Source organism: Acartia tonsa, chromosome 14 (assembly GCF_053477335.1).
Source record: "Acartia tonsa isolate MP-2025a chromosome 14, ASM5347733v1, whole genome shotgun sequence".
Taxonomy (NCBI): Eukaryota; Metazoa; Arthropoda; class Copepoda; order Calanoida; family Acartiidae; genus Acartia; species Acartia tonsa.
The window spans coordinates 7,263,509-7,284,845 of record NC_137273.1 but is presented as its reverse complement, the minus strand read 5'-3'; the positions used below and the strand labels follow the sequence as shown (position 1 = coordinate 7,284,845).

The 21,337-nt window shown below is 32.5% G+C and overlaps 2 protein-coding genes across 2 annotated transcripts; both read left to right on the top strand.

Moving 5' to 3' along the window:
• The first annotated feature begins 27 nt into the window (after positions 1-27).
• Positions 28-11,892, top strand: LOC145305288 (uncharacterized). The gene is made up of 5 exons (XM_080146897.1): positions 28-186; positions 7,091-7,145; positions 7,841-7,934; positions 10,536-10,639; positions 11,332-11,892. Exons 1-5 carry the CDS (start codon positions 131-133, stop codon positions 11,425-11,427), a joined length of 405 nt encoding a protein of 134 aa, XP_080003023.1. The 5' UTR covers positions 28-130; the 3' UTR covers positions 11,428-11,892.
• On the top strand, positions 11,892-20,793 carry Las (lipoyl synthase, mitochondrial). Its single transcript, XM_080146896.1, has 15 exons — positions 11,892-11,949; positions 13,169-13,222; positions 14,400-14,459; positions 14,870-14,956; positions 15,129-15,250; positions 16,080-16,188; positions 16,443-16,546; positions 17,002-17,131; positions 17,650-17,720; positions 18,378-18,429; positions 18,904-18,977; positions 19,454-19,500; positions 19,951-19,985; positions 20,158-20,252; positions 20,639-20,793. Exons 1-15 carry the CDS (start codon positions 11,914-11,916, stop codon positions 20,709-20,711), a joined length of 1,149 nt encoding a protein of 382 aa, XP_080003022.1. The 5' UTR covers positions 11,892-11,913; the 3' UTR covers positions 20,712-20,793.
• Positions 20,794-21,337: the final 544 nt, after the last annotated feature.

Genomic DNA, 21,337 nt, shown 5'->3' with positions numbered 1-21,337 from the left:
TACAATGGCATTTTTTTTTAAATTTATATTTTTCTTGCGATATGAAATTCTATTATACTTTTTGATTTTGTTTTATTTTTATACGTTGCTTAAATTGATTATTCTTTCAGAGTTGAGTGAATAACTTAAAATGTCTGAATTTGATGCTGAACAGAAAACTATTGGAGGTATCCCGGTTGATCCAAGGTAAAGATATATAGACAGACAGACGGACATATATATTTATACATTACACCATATAGGCCACATAGAATGAGTAACAAAAGATTATTCAGGGGTGTATATTCTGCAAATTCTGCTGAGGGGGGGGGGGGTAGATATACCACACTTTTCTGGGATCTTGCCAGATCAAGTATCAACTGTGGGGAATACCAAAGGATGACTCCATGCAAAATTTGAGCCGGATCCGGCCAAAACCGGCCGGGATTTTTATAAAAAACCGTTTTTTTCCGGTTTTTAGGGGGTATCTGTAAATCAAGCCCCCTCCTGGGTACGCCCCAATGATGATTTTTGCTTTAAGGTCTGATCTGAATTCCTCAACATTGGATATGACCCCTAGAGTTGAAAAAATGGTTAAAATCCGGTCTTTTGACCGGTTTCCGGCCATTTCCGGCCCAAAAAAAAAATTTTAAAAATCAAAATTTCATCTAAAATTAAAAAAAAAATGCTTTAAATCACATTTTTCATTAATAATTTTTCAAAAACCAAAAACCTTAGGTAATGAAGATAATTTTAGCAACTTAAAATGTGAAAAAAGGTTGAAAATTGACAATCTTGTGTTAATTTGAAAAATGTTGGTAAATCTTAAAAATTTGACGGATTTATACATACATTAGAATTTAGGTTGACTATGGTCTTTAAGACACGCCATATCCAATAAAATTGCAATGAGAAGGTCTAAATGTTTTTCTGAACCAAAATTCTACATACCCTGGCGGTTCCAGGGATATATCATTAAGGCCGTACGGCTGGCCAGAAAGCTTTTAACAGGTGGCCGACTAAAAGCCGGATTTGATAGTTATTAACCGTAAAAAGTAGCGATTTTCGTTTTTTTGGCCAAAATTCATGCAGGGAGTTGTTTTTTGGGATTGACACACATAAGCAAGTTTGTACAACTTTTTGGGGCAGACTCTTTTTTACATACGCATTATCTGCCACGGGTGAACCGTTTGGCCGATACGCGCCGCCAAAGGCACGATTTTTGACGATTTTTCAAAAAATCTTGTTTTTTTGCCCCTTTAGGAGATGACGGAGCCGATTTAGCGACTTAAGACACTTCTTCATTAATGTTCAACTTTTTGAGGCGGACATTTCTTTACTTATCACTGTGGGCTACAATTGAATCAAGACAAAAGTAAGTGCCGAGCCCTGGGACCTATGTAGGGTGAAAATAGACATAAATCCTTGATGATTCCAGGTGGAGACAAAATATTTTAGCGGGGTCTTTTGGTTTTTTTTTCAATTTAAAGTTCTGAAAAAAAATTGATAAAAATATGAAAATCTTGAATAAAAAACAAACAAAAAATGATTTGTAATATTTTTTTTTATTTAAAGATACAAACAACTTATATAAATACTATAAGCTTTAAAAAAATCACAATTTTCAAATTTAGACTTTCAATATAAAGATTTGTAGAAAAAACCTAACAACAAATTCTAACATATTTCTGATCAACATAGCAATAAAACGTCTTTTGCAAAATCTTTATCATCAAAAATAAATAGCACTTACTAAAGACTTTTTTTCATTTAAACTTATACTTTTCACATTAATTAACTTTAAAGATTGATTTTTTTTAAAAGAAAGGTTGCGTGATTTTTTTATTCATAATTAATTGCCTAATTTTGAGATTCAGATAAAAAACCTTACTGCTTTATATCATTGGATACTCTACTAGCAGCGGCTACGCCTCTAGAGGCATATACAGACCCTTAGGTTGGGGGGGAAGACGAACCCCCCCTTACAATTACAGTTTTTTTTAATGAAAAAGTTAAAAACATTTATTTTGGAGAGTTGATTATCTTGGGATAATGATGGTACCCATCCCCAAAATAGTAATAAACCTTACCAGGACATATAAGAAGCTACCATGTAAAGGAGAACCATATTGGTTCAGTGGTTAGTGAGATCCCTTGGTGCACAAAGACTTACATAGAACGTGTTACTTTATTATAATGATACATATATACACAGAAACTCCACATTCAAAGTATGTCTGTTTGTTCATCTGTCTGTATAAAAACGATACAGAATATATTTATTTGGTACTAGCGGCTACGCTCCTAGAGGCCTTTAGGGAAAGAAGTGGTTGAATTCTACAACTAGATTTTTATTTTAGACTTAAAAAGAAAAAGTTTTATTTGTGTGTTGTGGTCCTTTTTTAAGGGGCGATTTCTCTTCTCTTTCTCAAAAAAAGTTATAAACCTTCGATCCAAGGACCAATGAGAAGCTACATAGTAAAGTAAAAAATGAACCATATCAGTTTTTAAGCATCAGAAAGATGGACAAACAATCAGACATCAATCTATTTTGTATCATAAATAGTGCTTTAAAGCAGGGATAGAAATATCATCTGGAAAAAAAAATTTTCCTATCGTTTAAAAGTTATATCCCTGTATAAAAAAATAGGATGTCCGTGTGTTTTTTCTGTCTGTGCCTAAAGTTCTTGCTAACCGCTGGACCAATTTGGTTCTTCTTTATTGACCTATCTTTTATACTGATAATAGGATCAACATATTAAGGAGTAGTTTAGTGTCTATTAATCCTTATATAAAAGTAACAGTTTCTGTGTCTGTCTGTTTGTGTGTGTGTGTGAGGGTGTCTGTCGGTACCGAAGATTCTTTGTAACCGCTTAACTGATATAGTTCTTCTTGGTTCAAGTTTTTCATAGTCCTGTGAAGTTTTGAGTTTAGAAAAAATTAGTTCCTACCCAACATTTAAAAAAAACTTTTTCTTTTACATACTAAAACTGAAAGTAGGGGAGGGGTCAACTTCCCCCCACTTATCAAGGGCCCCTAGATGCCTCTAGGGGTAAAACCGCTAGTGATAAAATAATTTTTATCTTGAATTATGATTAAATTGTTCTTTTTCCATTTAATAAAATATAATTGTAATTATTAACCTCAAAGAATATCCAGAATTAGGTAATTGGATTTAACAAGGGAAAAAGACAACATCCATAATTAGTGAAGTTTAAAAGAATGCAAATAAAGAAAATAGCAAGTGTAACATACAGATACAAAAATATATTAATCAGGGCGAGATGGGACAATGGGCTATTTATTAGACTAGTCCCCATAGTTTAATATAGGAATTTGTTATTCGTTGGCTTAACTACTTAGGGGACCTGTTGCGATTTTTGTTTGGTTGGATTATTAAATTAAGTGCCCAACATTTCAACCATTAACTGAAACATACAGAAGGGTTACCCATGTATCATATTTGGGGATGTAAATCAATTTAGCGGTCATTGTCTTATCCCTTTGCGTAGCCGCTAGTACCAAATAAATATATTCTGTAATGTTTTTATACAGACAGATGAACAAACAGACATACTTTGAATGTGGAGTTTCTGTGTATATATGTATCATTATAATAAAGTAACACGTTCTATGTGAGTCTTTGTGCACCAAGGGATCTCACTAACCACTGAACCAATATGGTTCTCCTTTACATGGTAGCTTCTTATATGTCCTGGTAAGGTTTATTACTATTTTGGGGATGGGTACCATCACTATCCCAAGAGAATCAACTCTCCAAAATAAATGTTTTTAACTTTTTCATTAAAAAAAAACTGTAATTGTAAGGGGGGGTTCGTCTTCCCCCCTAACATAAGGGTCCCTATATGCCTCTAGAGGCGTAGCCGCTGCTAGTAGAGTATCCAATGATATAAAGCAGTAAGGTTTTTTATCTGAATCTCAAAATTAGGCAATTAATTATGAATAAAAAAATCACGCAACCTTTCTTTTAAAAAAAATCAATCTTTAAAGTTAATTAATGTGAAAAGTATAAGTTTAAATGAAAAAAAGTCTTTTGTAAGTGCTATTTATTTTTGATGATACAGATTTTGCAAAAGACGTTTTATTGCTATGTTGATCAGAAATATGTTAGAATTTGTTGTTAGGTTTTTTCTACAAATCTTTATATTGAAAGTCTAAATTTGAAAATTGTGATTTTTTTAAAGCTTATAGTATTTATATAAGTTGTTTGTATCTTTAAATAAAAAAAAATATTACAAATCATTTTTTGTTTGTTTTTTATTCAAGATTTTCATATTTTTTTCAATTTTTTTTCAGAACTTTAAATTGAAAAAAAACCAAAAGACCCCGCTAAAATATTTTGTCTCCACCTGGAATCATCAAGGATTTATGTCTATTTTCACCCTACGTAGGTCCCAGGGCTCGGCACTTACTTTTGTCTTGATTCAATTGTAGGCCACAGTGTTATGTATCATTCACCTCTGGCGGACCGTTTGGCCGTTATTCGTCGCCGAAATCGCAATTTTCGGCGATTTTGCCGTTCACGAGGTTTTAACGACCATTTTTGAGGGGAAGGAGTCATCCAATCAAGATAGCTTTGAAATACTTTTCATTTGCAAATTAAATTGGCTACATTTCATGTGAAGTAAATATTTTTGTGCGTCTAACCGTTTTTGTTCCAATTGAAATTTTAAAAAAAGGAAAACAATTACTAATTACACCAACCCCATGAAATGTATTTCCCCCCCACAAGAAACAAGTTTGGGTGAAATAATTTTTTAAGACGCAGGCTCGAAATTATCTTATTATTGATTATAACACTATAATTATGAATTATATTATCTTACCATATTTATGCATAATAATTATGATTATCTTATTATTATTATTCAGTTATAGTATTATAAGTATTAATTATCATATAATATAACCTATTACAAATCAATCAATAAATTATATTACATAACCTATTTTAAATCTATCAATAATAACTCATATTAATTATCATTATCTTTTTATTACTTATTATTTATGATTTTATCATTATTAATCATATAAAATATCCTATTACTAATTGATCAATACTTATTCATATTGTTATAATTTTTTTTTATAATGTAGTAACTATCACCATTTCTAAATTACTTTATTTGATTATCAATTGAACTACCTAACCTAATACATATATTATAGTATTTTTTTTTACTTTTTAGTTTATAAATAATTGCTAGAGATGAATAATAAGTATTCAGATTTACAAAGTAATAATCATTAGAGATTAATCAGATAAATAAAAGATAAATTAAAAATTACCAAGTAGTAAATATTAGTGATTGAAATGTGCAATTAATTATCAAAATTATGATGTACTAACAATTAGTGTTTAATTAGTTTTAAAATTACAAGAAAAAAATAATTATAATTAAAAAGTAATAATTTTTAAATTTCAACTGGAACAAAAACGGTTAGACGCACAAAAAAATTTACTTCACATGAAATGTAGCCAATTTAATTTGCAAATGAAAAGTATTTCAGAGTTATATTGATTGGATGACTCCTTCCCCTCAAAAATGGTCGTTAAAACCTCGTGAACGGCAAAATCGCCGAAAATCGCGATTTTGGCGGCAAATAACGGCCAAACGGTTCATCTGTGGCGGATAATGCGTAAGAAAAGAAATGTCCGCCCCAAAAAATTGTACAAACTTGCTTATGTGTGTCAATCCCAAAAAACAACTCCCTGCATGAGTTTTGGCCAAAAAAACGAAAATCGCTACTTTTTACGGTTGATAACTATCAAATCCGGCTTTTAGTCGGCCACCTGTTAAAAGCTTTCTGGCCAGCCGTACGGCCTTAATGTTATATCCCTGGAACCGCCAGGGTATGTAGAATTTTGGTTCAGAAAAACATTTAGACCTTCTCATTGCAATTTTATTGGATATGGCGTGTCTTAAAGACCATAGTCAACCTAAATTCTAATGTATGTATAAATCCTTCAAATTTTTAAGATTTACCAACATTTTTCAAATTGACACAAGATTGTCAATTTTCAACCTTTTTTCACATTTTAAGTTGCTAAAATTATCTTCATTACCTAAGGTTTTTGGTTTTTGAAAAATTATTAATGAAAAATGTAATTTAAAGCATTTTTTTTTAAATTTTAGATGAAATTTTGATTTTTAAATTTTTTTTTTTGGGCCGGAAATGGCCGGAAACCGGTCAAAAGACCGGATTTTAACCATTTTTTCAACTCTAGGGGTCATATCCAGTGTTGAGGAATTCAGATCAGACCTTAAAGCAAAAATCATCATTGGGGTGTACCCAGGAGGGGGCTTGATTTACAGATACCCCCTAAAAACCTTTAAAAACCGGTTTTTTATAAAAATCCCGGCCGGTTTTGGCCGGATCCGGCTCAAATTTTGCATGGAGTCATCCTTTGGTATTCCCCACAGTTGATACTTGATCTGGCAAGATCCCAGAAAAGTGTGGTATATCTAGGGGGGGGGTGTAAAAAAATAAAAATTATGTAGTTGGGGGGGGGGGGGGGGCTGGGGGGAATGTAAAAATTAAGGACTGAAAGCATTTTTTAGATTTTTCTCCCCTCTTTTGTGAAAAAAAAAACAAAAAAATATGTGGAAGTAGATAGTTCTGAAATTATTTTTCCATTTTATCCCCTTCCCTGCTGGAAAAAAACTAGGAGGGAAAAAAAATAAAAATTTGCAGCAGGGGAAAAGAATGAATCTTGTGCATAACATACACCTCTGAGATTATTTGTAAAATATTATGTGAATCATAGAAAGAAAACGAAGTAGCGGGTTTCGTTGTATTTTCACAGTAGTTTTTATCCTATTTATAGACCCTGCGGGGCAACCATTAACATTTAACCTAACCCAAATTAAAATAACCTATCAAAAGCTACTGTGAAAATGCGACGAAACCCGCTACTTCGTTTTCTTTCCATGATCTCAACATGTTTACGCATTATAGCAATCTTCAGTTCGAAGTACTATCTTTTAATAAAATACTATTTGTACATTGAGAATAAAAAAAACCCTATCACTATAGCATAGCCGTTACAGAGATTTTATTTGACACCAAGACACAATTGTTTTAGGGTGCAGTGGGCCATTGACATCATGGACACCCAAGATTATGACTACCAACCCTGGGTAATATTATTATTTCCAGTTTGGTTTCGAAACCGATTAATATCCGGCGGATTATAACAGGTTCTCAGCTATACTAAAAAAAAAATTGTCTAGCATCGTATTATATCCAGTTTTCTACGAATATAAAAAAGTACAATCATAAGATAAAAACCGGATTTTTAGCCCGTGCCTTCGGCATTTAGGGGTTGAAAAAATTGGTTTTAATCTTATAACATTTTATATCAGCGGAAAACTGTTTAAATACTATGTGAGAAATAACCATTCCAGCATGGCATTGAATCCGGTTAATTTCCGATGGATTCGAACTATTATACTACATTATTTCAACTTAGTTGCGAGGCTCTCCTCTCTGTTGGTCTAACTAAGCGCCTTGTTGTACGCCAATAATTAACTAAAGTTCTAAAAACTTGTTAATAAATACTAGTAAAAAAATTATATTACATTCGTCGTATACTCATCAATTCGATATTGTTTTGTCATTTCTGAAAATAACAGTTCAACTTTATTATTGTAATGCACGAAATAATGATAAGATGTATTGATTGATAGATTCTACAATCTACATATACTGTTAGTATAAAGTTGTTGTGCTACTTACCAATATATACATATTAATATATTATACAGGGGTGTTTATTCTGAGGAGAGGGGAAAATACCCAGAAAATTTTAAAAATATTTTTTTTTGTTTTCTAGTACGAGAAGATTATAATGCCCGGTATCTTTGTATCCCTGGTCCCTTTAACCGTGACCATTTCTAACTTCGTGAGAAAAGTTCCAACTAGAACCAGTAAGTTATAAATACAAATAGATAGTTTATCTTTAATTAGACAGAAATAGTTTAAGATTTATATTTATCAATTTGTCGCATTCGTTGGCTTAAAAACTTTGGAGATTTTAGTTAGATCTTAATTTTGTTTATAAAAATTAGCAGTATCCATAATTACTACCTACCTAACAATAATTTTAATCTATAAAATAAATAATTGGTTTTTTAATAAATTGGGTTTAAATTAATCTATCTTCTATTGTCCCATCTCTTTAGATCTATGATTATTATGTTTTAGGCTAGATACTATCTAGCTAGATAGATACTGATAGTGTAGTAAGTACAGAGATAGATATATCCTTAAAGATCACGGAAATATTAGTCTAAATTGATCAGGGTTGTCGAATTGGGCACTTTTTTTGATATTGGGCGGCCCAATTGCCCAAAAGGGTTTTAGGCGGGTTTTGGGCGCCCAAAAGTGGTTTTGGGCACCCGTTTTTGGGCAAATGTCGTAAAAAGGATATAAAATAGCCTAAAACCATACCTAGACTTATTATTAGAAGTAAAATAGCCTAAAACTATCTCAGGACCTATAAAGGCTCCACTGGAAAGAAGAACCATATCGGTTCAGCAGTTAGCAAAATCCTTCTCTAGATACAAAAAAAAGCTTACTAATTTATATAGTTAACTACCTAGCGGCTACGGCCCTAGAGGCCTCTAGGGGCACTTGAGGAGGGGAGAGTCAAATTTGATAATCCAATTATTATAGGGTAACGCGGGGTAATTCCGGTCAATTTTTTTCTTCAACTTAAAAAAAAACATACTTCCCAAAAACTTTTTCCGGTTTTTAAGAGTGCAAATGAACGATATGGCAATAACGAAGAAGACTGTCTTGGTCCAATTAAGATCTCGCAACTAGAAGTCGGTCAAAAATCGGTTTAAAGGGCGGCGGTTGGCCTATACCGGAATAGCCCCACCGGTGGGGCTATTTCGGTCAGTTGACTTTGGGGGGGTGGAACACCCCCTTAAAATATTTTTTTTTTTAATTTTAAACTATGAGTAGAAAGCTGAGGTCATTAGCTTTCTAACAGTACTAGTCGCATGCAGATCAGACAATTTTTTGACAACATTTTCCCCATTTTAAAAAAGTCGGTAAAATCGCAAAAAAAAACATCAATTTTTTTCATGCAAACTTTTAAAAAAAAATCATACTTTTTATTATATGATTAGGTTTTTTTTAAGCTTTATACATAAATTAGAGGCAATTTCTGATTCGCAGGTCTTGGAATTTCTTGAAAAAAGTGATTTTTTCCCAAAAAATTTTTAATTTTAAAAATCCTGCCAGTTTTGACAGCAGTTTTTGATACATTTTTTCTTGTCTCAAATTGGCTAGGATTGACCTTCAAGGGTGGTTAAGGTGTCTAAAGATGCAGAATTACATGCCTGACAATTAACTCCAAATGATTTGGGGTCTAACTCTAATATTTCAACACATTTTATGCAACAGGAATTTTGAAATTACAAAATCTTGAATATGTACTCTAAATCTTGGAGATAGAACCCATATCCTGGTGAGTTTTTGTTAGGACATGCAAAGAGCTTTCTATAGACACCTTAAACACCTTTCTAGCTTAATCCTAGCCGATTTGACATAAAAAATCCAAACCGCGCAAAAATCGCGAACACCCTCTTATACGAAAAAGATGCAAGGGTTTCATATGGAATTTTAAATCTTCTAGCGGTCTTTCTAATAGACATACCCCTTCTTACATGAGCCAATGCAGCTGATACATCTTCAGGCAAATATTTAAGGCGTTCCTTTGGGTGATATACTCTTCCCATTACTATAAAAATGTGTCTGAAAAATTTTATATGTCTTTACAATTTGAAAAGCTTAGGCAACAAAACATGACATAATACAAGCAGTAAAATGACTAATAATGTACATCTAACAACAGACAAGGCAATGATTAAAGCTTAGGTCATGCATTTGGGTTGTTCATGCTTCCAGATCACCTGAAAAAAACATTAGGGTATTATATATTTATAAATATAGTAATAAAAAAAAAAGTAAAAAAAGTGACCGGAATAGACCATATTTTTGAGACGAAAAAAAAATTATGAAAAAATCAAGTTAGAACAACGCCTCCAATTGCAAACGATAAATGAATGCCATATCTTTCATTTTACAAAAACCCGGGGGTCAATAGGACTTACCATTTTTTCACAATTTTAGATTGAACATGGCCTATTTTGAATTTTTTTTTTTGCAAATTTTTTGCAACTTTTAGAGGGCAAAAAATCATAGAAGGAGTTATCTGACAAAAATTTGCTGAAGTAAGAAATGAAAGTATAGGCAATAAACTACAACTTTGCTTTTCTGAAGATCTCTCGCAAACGTTTAGAACACCGTTAAAAAACGGTTTTAAAAAAGTTGGTCGAGTGACCGGAATTAGACCCCCCTACCGCATTAACCCCGCGTTACCCTACCTATTAGTAAAAGTGATAGTAAAAGTTACTTACAGTTAATGACTAAGATAAATACACTGAGTTCAGTTATAAGACAGAGATAGATAGATAGTATTTGCTCCGCTAATTATATACTAAATTATCTTTGTTTAGATATGCCTCTTGCTCTTGCTTCAACTCCTCTTTCCCTGGGCCTTTGTTACAAACTCCAGGCATTCAAAAATAATATCGATGCTGAAAACAGAGCCCATGCCAAGGTAGGCAGAAATGTTATTTCTCACGTCGAATTATAAACAGCTTTCTGCGGATATAAAATGGACAGTTATTAGACTATAACCAGTTTTTTTAGCCCCGAGATGCTGAAGGCAAGGGCTAAAAAAATAGTTTTGATCTTATGATTGTCCATTTTTATATTCTTAGAAAATTGTATATAATACGGTGCTATTCATATTTTTTCGTATGGATGAGAACCGGTTCTAATCCACCGAATATTTATCGGTTTCGAATGAACAGTATTTTAGTAAAGAGGCTGCTCTAGAGTCTACACATAACCTGTATTTCTGTATTTTCTTATGTTTGTAGCGCTGCTCTCTATTCGGTTCACTCTATCTTTAATCTAAATAGACTGGAAAGCGATAACTAGACCTAAAAAAGGAGGACCAGATTAAGTTGGCCAAAGCCATGATTCTCCATTTGAAACTCTAATTCGTTCTCTTTCGCCTTTTATATCTCTTTTTTTTCATTCTCTTTCCTTAACTTGCTTTCTTTCTCTTTATTTCTCTCCCTCTTTCTCTCCTTCTTTCTCTTCCTCTCTTTTTCTTCATTTCTCTCTTTCTCCCTTATTTTCTCTCTCTATTTCTCCCTCTCTTATTATCTAGATTGCTCCCTCTTACTTTCTAAGTTCAAAAGGCCAAAGTATTAGCAGAAACTAATTTTGTTATATTTTCAGCATTACATCTTGACCCACCCTGAGAGGTTCCCGGAGCCCAAGAACCCCTTCTTCAAGGACATGATCCTGCCCTACTTCCCCCGCAGAATCCAATAATTCTTTTATTAGTTTATTCTTTGTTACATGGATAAATAACATCCTTATGCTCATTTTAATTTGGAAGATTTTTGTCGAATCATTTTTGAAAATTGAAATATGGTAAATTTCAATATACACTTAATCTTTCTAAAATGTCTCTCTTCGACTTATTATTACGAGATATCCACAATATAATAACCCTAAAAATCATTATTTTAAAAATCTTCCCAATTATAAGAGTATACCTAATTCATGTATCTTTTGTTTTAGTCTTTTTCAGAATTGAGATAAAAACGAAAGCAAATTCAAGTCAACATTAAAAGGTTTTACTTTATGTAATTTCTAAATCTTTTATTATTGGTTAATTTTGCCTAGTTTATTAATTGTAATATTGTAGAACAAATAATAAATATAAGATATTATGTTAAATCTTAATTCTGATATGCATAGTAGTCAAAAGTTAAAAATAATTCAAATTTCAGATATTTTTAGGTAGTTAAAAAAATGGTTGGCATGCGAGCCTTTAACCACGGGACACAGGCAAAAAATGGTTTTATGAAATTTAGAAACGATAATTTTGAACTAAGATTGACACAATTTTTTTTGGCTTGTGGGCTATTTCCGAAATAAATGAATCATTTGAGACCATGTTATTTTTTTCAAAAATTTTTCCCCTTACAAGGAACCCTGCGGGGGGGACTTGGTCATTTTTTTCAAATTCTCGTTTATCAAGGTATATCTTAAATACAGTGCTACTCCTGTGCTTTTAAAGATATTGAAACAAAATCTTTTTAGGTTGGTTAGTTAAAGAAATATTTGAATTAAAACGGCGGCGGGACCGCCGCTCCCGCCGTCCGCCGCAGTTTTCCGCCGCCACCAAATTTTTTTTTTTGAAAAACATTATCTTTTATCTTTTAAGGTGTTGGGTGGGTAAGTAAAAAAACATGGTCTCCCCGCAGAGTTGCTTGTAAGGGGAAAAAATTTTGAAAAAAATAACATGGTCTCAAATGATTCTAAATTGCTTAATTCGGCGAGAAATGCAATAAATTTTTTTTCTGGTGGCGGCGGAAAACGGCGGCGAACGGCGGGAGCGGCGGTACCGCCGCCATTTTTTATTCAAATATTTTTTTAAATAAAAATATTTTGTTTCAATATCTTTAAAAGCACAGGAGTAGCACTGTATTTAAGATATACCTTGATAAACGCAGGGTTGCTTGTAAGGGGAAAAATTTTTGAAAAAAATAACATGGTCCCAAATGATTTCAAATTGCCTAATTCGGCGAGAAATGCAATAAAAAAAATTTTTTTGGTGGCGGCGGAAAACGGCGGCGGGAGCGGCGGTCCCGCCGCCGTTTTTTTTATAAGATACCAATAGTTGGGGTAATTAGTGACCCAGCCCAAAAGATTTCATCCAATTATCTCTAAAACTAAGAGAGTAGCACCCAAAATAAAATTGCTGGTATATCGTGTGACGAGTCACCACATTTTATCCCCCCCCCCCCCTTTAATGTTATGACGAATTTGATGTAGGTGGTGAGAAAATCCCACTTACTTCTGTAGGTATTCTTGTTTTATATACCTAGGTGTTTTCCTTTTTACAACTGTAAGTAAATACCTAGTTACTTTATAATATACTAAGTGTTTTTACTTAATATATAAAGGAATTTTATTATATCAATTTATGTTTTGTGTATCAGAAGATTATTCCATCGACCTAACCCTGAAAAATTTAAAACATTTTTTTTGGGCTTGTGTTCAGATTTTAGTCCGACGTGGTCCAGCGTTACATTGTTATGCCGGAATATCAAAACAGGTATTGTAATTAGGGATGGCAATCCGACCAATTTTTGGACCCAGAATCCGCATTGAAATTGCGGATTCGGAATATTTATTTTGGTCCTACGACAAACGCAGGAGTCCCAAACGTCGGAGTGGACACTTAACCTAATCTAACCTATTTTAGACCATCTTATAGGTTTTTTAAATGCCTAACCCCTGCGGAGGGCTTATTTGTTCATTCATACTTTAACCTAACCTAATCTGTATAGAAATACTTAATAGAATTTTTATTTTAACACTCCTGCGTTTGTCCACTACAATGTTTGGGACTCCTGCGTTTGTCCTGGAACCTTTATTTTTATTACTTTTATAGCACATAAAAATATTTTCATTAGGTATAAATGTGACAAAAAAAAAGTATTTTTTTGTTTATTACGTGGGTAGCATTCAATTTTTTTTTGTTTTTTATTTTCACAGTAGATTTTCATTTTTAATTTGGGTTAGGTTAAGTAAGGCCTAAAAATATTTTAAAATCCGCAACAAATAACAAGAATCTCCAATCCTCGGATTAATCCGCTATTTTTTTGGGCGGATTTTTGTAATAATCCGAATCCGACCCAAAAAATAGACGGATTGCCAACCCTAATTGTAATGAATTTGATCTAATTAGAGTTTAATTCATCAATGTAGAAAGTGAAACTTGGGCATTATAAAGCTATCGCTGTTATGTACATTGTACATAAACAGTAAACTTCCTATAAGACAGAACTATGAACTCTGGCCGCGGCACCCTTGTCTGCCTAGCCGCAGCGCTCGGCCCCCTTGCCTGCCTAACAGCAGCGCTCGGCTCCCTAGCCTAAAACCTAACCTAAAATAGTTGTTCTGTTGTAGGGGGGGGGGGGAGTATACAAATTTTCAAAATTGAAAAACATATTTCTAAGAGGAGAACGCCCTAAAATTTTATTGATACCTCACAAAAAATAGTATATTTTGATTTTTTCCCTCTCATTCTTTATGAGGGGGGGCCAAGAATAATATACATCCCAGGCTACAAGTTTCAATAATATGATATTTCGGCAGGGGTGCGTATTATCCAACTTAGCTCCATCCCTACCTATTTCCCCAATTTATAATGTATAAATATGGAAAATCTTGCTATTTTAAATCTCCCCACCCCCATTATGGAAAATATACACACCCTTGTATTTCAGGTTAAAAGTGAGGAGGGAAAAGGAGCTGTTGATAAACTCAGAGCAGAATTAGACACAGGAATTTTTTTATTCTCGACTTATATAGTTGTAGGAGCTACTCTATAGGATATTATGTCTGTATGTCTTATCCGTAATGCTGTACCTAAAGTTACTAGCGGCTACGCCCCCTAGAGGCCTCTAGGGGCACCTAAAGAAAGTTGTTTGGAGTAGGAGATGAATATGAACATACACTTTCACTTTAAGCTTAAGTTAAAAATTGGAGGGGGGGGGATCTCTTTTGGGAGGTTGGAACTTGGTGGTAACCTTCCCACGAAAAGCTACATTACAAAGGAGAACCTAATCGGTCCAGAGTTCAGCAAGATTTTTAGGCAAAGATAGACACATACACTCACGCCCTGTTACTTTTTTTTATAATTTTTATATTAGTATTAATCATAAAACGAGTCAATGGATAAATATTTGCAACAGGACCGGACCTCGGAGATTTTATTGGAGGTGTTGTGCCTAGGAATAAAGAAGAATGGGATGAATATTCCGGAAAACTTAAACTTGACAAGGTCAGCTTTAAAACTGCAGGAATGCCTTGGCCTATTTTATTGTCGATTTCTTGTGATTATTTTTATCTATACATGGCAGATGGCAAACTTAGGTTTATCCTAGCAAATTTCTTTACAATATTTAGTCATTTTTTATTGTTTCATTAATTTAAAACATAATTTATTATTTTAGGGAGAAAAACGCCTGAGACTGCCACCCTGGCTGAAAACAGAAATCCCCATGGGGAAAAACTTTTCAAAGTTGAAGAAAGATCTGAGAGGGCTGAAATTGGCCACAGTGTGTGAGGAAGCCAGGTATTTAGGTTAAATATTGGGTCTACTCCATTATTAATCTGTTAATACACCTGTTTTCGACCTAGTTTGGTGTTCCCTTACCTTACCCTTTTTAGCTAAATAGCCTTAACCACGAAGAAAACAACTTAGGTACTTATTTATCCTATTTTCTAATTATCAATCTATTCTTTTTAACTTAATTTTTACCAGTTCTCCTTTTATCTTACATTTTATCTATAATACAAAGTAGAATGATGTCTTTCCGTCCGTCTGTCTGTCTGTCCGTCTGTCTGTCCGTCCCTTAAGATCTCGGTAACCACTGAACCGATTGGATTATACTCTTCAGGGAATATACCTACTGGTCATGTGGTGGTTTTAGGCTATTTTCTTGGGGGGTGGGACACCCCCAACCCCCTCAAAAACAAAAAAAAATCCTTCCATTTTTTTTGGTAAAGATTTCCTTGGTCCTTTTACGAATTTCGCCAAAAAAATTTGTGATCACCTCTTGGGTCAAACCCCCTACAGGCTAGGGGCGAAGCCGCTAGTATACAATATACAGTACCATGTATTTTCACAATCAACTGTAACTTCTTGAGGTTCTCAAGGGATATGACAACGGCAGATAAATTGATGAGCATTCCTTTTGCTGTTTGAAAAGTTACCCATTATATAGATAAAAAAATTGGTTTTGACGCTTTTAGTTAAGTTTAAACAAACCAATCAAGATTTTAAAAGTTCCCAAAGCTTATAACTTATAAGCTAACAAAAGAGAGATCAATTTATTAAAACTAAGAGTACCTGTATAATTTATAGTTCATGTCCCTTCCTACCCTGATGACTTACTATCTAGGTGTCCCAATATTGGTGAATGCTGGGGAGGAGAGAAGGGTACGGCTACAGCCACTATTATGCTTATGGGGGATACTTGCACGAGAGGATGTAGATTCTGCTCAGTAAAGGTAAATACGCTGCCTGTAGCGAAGCTTTTCTACATTTAGGGTCGGTCCGTCCATACCAGATAGCTCAATTCGTTCTTTAGACAAGTGATTCCTGTGTCAGATGGGTACAATTTAGAAAACATAGCATTTAAGAACGAAATACGTTTTTCTATTTGATGATTTTTTTAGCCTTTAGACTACATTTTTCATTTCATTTTGTATTATTGGTTGCCAGAAAGAATACACACAAGTGTTTATTTTGCCATAATATTTAGACAGCTCGAGCTCCGCCTCCATTGGATCCTGCGGAACCAGTGAATACAGCCCATGCTGTGGCTGAGTGGGGTCTTGACTATGTGGTACTCACATCTGTTGACAGGTATAACACCACCTAGCGGCCATAAAACGTACTCAAATTACTCCTTATTATGTGTTAGTTCGAGTCTGCTACTAGAATCTTTTTAAAAAGTTGTATTTACTGCAGCATTGTCATTTAAGATAAGGTAGCAGAATATTCTTAGAATTTAAGAATTCTTTAAAGCATTTTAAAAAACCTTAATTTAATAATTATTGAGAAAAGGCAGGGAGGAAGGGGACATTGGTCTGTATATTACACTAGTTCCCAAAGTCTTAAACAAATTTCGGGACTTTTATTGGATTTGGATTTTATTTAGTTGAGTGTCCAAACGTTTCAACCACTAATTGTAATCTACAGAAGGGGCAATTTTGCGTATTATCATTGGGGATGTACATCAATTTATCGGCCATTGTCTTATCCCTTTAGATCCCTGAAGTAAAGAACTTCCCGAATTAACTTAAATTATTTTGCTTCAGAGATGACTTACCAGACGCTGGTGCTGCCCATATAGCTGAAACTATCAGAGAGCTTAAGATTGCTAAACCTGAGCTTACAGTAGAGTGCCTTACACCAGACTTTGCAGGAGATCTGAAATGTGTTGAATTGGTAAGATTTACTTAACTCTAATATTTGTTGACAAAAAAAAAAGAAATAACTAGTAAGAGATATAAGTTTTCCAGAATTTTAATGTAGGGAGGAGATTTGAAATCTGCATCAAATTTTAAGGATTTTTTATAAAATTCGTTTTTTGTATAATTCTTTATCTAAAAGAAGAAATACAAATTAAGTTAATTAATTTTGGCATCCGTGATTGGTGGATTTAAAAAATCTGCGCTCTGATTGGATGTCGTACATCATTCAACCAATTAGAGCGCAGGTAGTTTAAAATCCACCTATCCTATTGGTCAAAATTAATTAACTTAAAATGTATTTCCGCTTTTAGATAAAGAATTATACAAAAAACGAATTTTATAAAAAAATCCTTAAAATTTGATGCAGATTTCAAATCTCCTCCCTACATTAAAATTCCGGAAAACTTATATCTCTTAATAACTAGGTATAACTGCAACATTATTATGTCCTTTTCATGGAATTATCCCTTTATATTAATTTGTTTTGTTTAGGTCGCAACGTCTGGTCTAGATGTATTTGCTCACAATATTGAAACTGTTGAAAGACTAACTCCTTTTGTAAGGTAGGTTCAATCCTAATGTATGAAAGTAAGGTTTAATTTTAGTTAAGATCTCGAAAATCACTGAACCGATTGAGTACTAAAGGTTGAAGGCGGAAGTGACACTTTTTGAAACCAAAAATGAAAAATTTCAAAATTTGCGTGAAAAGGCAAAAAAAATTCGGCGGGAAACAGAGTTTTTCGCAGATTTCTTCATAGTTCCATAACGTACCTCTTTAAAGCAAGAGCTGTAACTCTTTATTTAGTTTAGTTGACTTTTATATTTGGTTTCAAAAAGTGTCACTTCCGCCTCCGTCCTTTTAGTTAGGCTTCTGATAGGTCTCGGGATGGTTTTAGGCTAGTCCATTTCAAAATTAAAGTATTTGGAAGGATAGTTTTAGGCTAGTTTTCTGCCCCTCCCATCCTCTTTCAAAATATAAGTCGATATGTCCTAAAAAGTCTAAATGAAACACTATTAAATTTAAATTCAAAGTCAACTCTAAGAATAAAGATAATGCACCGAGATTTTTTAACTTTTATACCTTTCTAAAGGGTCCTTAAATTATGATAAACAAACTTACCTGCTCATTTAAAAGATTATATATTAAACCATTACGGCCTTTAAATATAAAAAATCTTCTTGTTATTTTAAAATCTAATAAACGTTGTTGTTATATTTAGAGACCCAAGAGCAAAATATAGACAAACTCTGTCTGTTCTCAAACACGCAAAGGTACACCTTTTAATAACAAAAAAAAAATAAACTAGATTTGGACACATTGTATTTAGTTATAACAATATGGTCCCTACTAGAAATGTGTATAGTAGTAAAGTAAGGTTATTATTTTAAACACATACATTATACAATGCTAAGTCAAGATTTAATTAAAACTGAACCTTTTAGTTTAAGATGAAAAGAATAGATGTAACACTAGTTGGTGGATTTTTTTATATATTTATTTTTCCTTTTTTTCAAAAAGGTATATAGGTTTTACTTTTACCACCAATTAGTTTTTTTTATTGATTCCTTGTCATTTGTTTGTATTATACTTTGTCTAGTTTGACATATAATTGGCCGATTTTTATTGGATATTAAACAAGTTTGTTTGCCTCTAGACGAAAGAACAGTATTCTTTTTTTCTTTTCTAAAAAAGATCAGTTTTATGATAACTAATGTTGTCAATATTTGCAATTTGATTACTAATAGGAAAGTAAGAAGAATCTGGTAACAAAATCTTCCATAATGTTGGGATTAGGAGAATCTGATCAAGAAGTTGAACAGTAAGTAAAACTTTTCATTTTGTAAAGAGAACAAATAAGATTATTTCCAGAAGTAGCGTAGCAATGACTAGCTTATAAATTACATTTAACATATAGAAAATTAGGGTTGGGAATAAACCCGAGTTTTTTTTAAATAACCCAGCCCAGTGTTTTTTTTTTAAAAATTCGGATTTTTTTGTTTTTTGGGAAGGTTTTATTGTTGTTTTTTGGAAACTACACTGTAATTAAGAAATAGTTCAGTTGTTAGAGAGGTATTTTTGGCACATACAGACAGACATTCTGTTACTTAGGTATATAAAAAATAAGCAGGTTAGATTCAGTTTTTTATACAATAGTTCGGTAAACTAAAATGTTTTTAAAACGTCTACTAGTTGTTTGATAATGATACTAGAAAAATTACTCCTAATAAAAATACCTATTCAAAATAGAGTTAAAATTTGAGTGAATAGAAAGCTATTTTGATTTAAATATTTTAGGACAATGAAAGATCTTCGCGAGGTTGGAGTTGATTGTTTAACCCTAGGTAGGTTTCAACTTTTTATGTGTGAATTATTAAAAGGAATTTGTTAAACAAATATAAAACTGCAAAAATATTTTAGCAGGGAGGGGAGGAATGGTGGTTGTGATGATTTTGAAAATGCATCATAAGAGCTATATCTCCAGACTTTGCCCCAACTTTGAGGTGTAATCCCCCATCCTCACCTCAAAATCTCCGCTGGTTTACCACTATGGCTTCGAAACCGATTAACCGCTGGTTCTCAGTCATACTGAAAAATCATGTATAGCATCGTATTACAGACAATTTTCCACGAATATTAAAATAAAAATAAGAACATTAATACCAGTTTTGTTTAACCGGTCCTTCGACCCCTCGGGACTAAAAAAATGTTTTGATGGTAGAATTTTTTATTTTAATATCCACGGAAAGCTTTCTGTAATACGTTTCGATAAATAACGAATATAATATTATTAGGACAATACATGCAGCCCACGAAGCGTCATTTGAAGGTAAGTTTTTTGTGTGTTTAAATTTGAAATTTTTAATGCAAAATTTTAATATCAATTTTTTTGTCTTTATTGCAAATTTATTGATATTAGAAGAGGTTTATGATCATTTTGACAATAGGTCATTTTCTTAAAACAAATTTTACTTTTTACTTTTGATAGTTACAAAATTTAGGTTCAAGAATATGTAACCCCAGCTAAATTTGCCCACTGGGAGAAGGTTGGCAAAGAACTTGGATTTCTGTATACTGCTAGCGGTCCTCTTGTCAGGTATGCTTCCTTTTAATACCTGCACATTTCATAATTGTTGATCTTATAGGGACAAAAAAAACACAAAATCTAATTTTATGTGTACCTAAGCCAGATTTTGCTTTTGAATTGAGCTTATATAGATTCAAACGTTGGTTTACCATTTTCTAAAGAAACTAAAGAATGTAGCTGTTAAAAATTCGTATTTTTTATTAAAAACGATTAATTTTATGTTAAAAAAATATTTAAAATTTTTTTTAAAAATCATTCAATTAGTTTTGTAAAAATAATCCGTATCTTTCTGAAGATTTCGAAAGCATAAAACATTAAGTTAAATATAAATACAATTGAATTAAAAAAAAGTTGTTTTTACTATGTAATTTTGCTAACGTTTATCAACTATTTAGGAGTTCGTACAAAGCAGGAGAGTTCTTTATCAAGAATATTGTGGAGGCTAGAACAAGCGAAGCAACTAACTAGACATAGAGTAGCAGTGCTACTATGAAATTAATATATTCAGTGCCATTATACAAGGTGATGGAGATGGGCAACAGAAAATAAATATATACTCCTTTTTTAAAAAAATATGCATTTTTACATTGGGGGGATGATAGGTTTAATTTTGTATTCATGTTAATCATCCAGTGTTTAAAATGGGGTTGCTTCCCAACTTTTTGGCTAACAAATATTCCAACTTGAAAATTTAATAAAAACTCTAATTGTAAGAAATCAGATCTTTAAAATTATAACTTCAATAAAAGTGTTATTTGTTTAAATGCTCAAAATTTTATTCAAAAATTGTCTTTATTTTTGAAGCTAAAATTGTAAAAATTATTAAATATTTATCAATTCTAAAATGCCAGTGATAAAAACCCTAAAAATTTACATTTTAATCTAGAAAGTATTACCTATAATCAAATATATTATACAATTAGATATATAAATATATAATATATATAGATTTTAATTATTATGTAATAAAAATAAATCAAATGGCATACATACAGTAAACAAATATATTATTTATAATCAAAATGAGGAATTTTTTTACTAAGTTTGAGTAATTTAAAGTTGTGTTTAATATTTTGGGATCGAAGCTTATATAC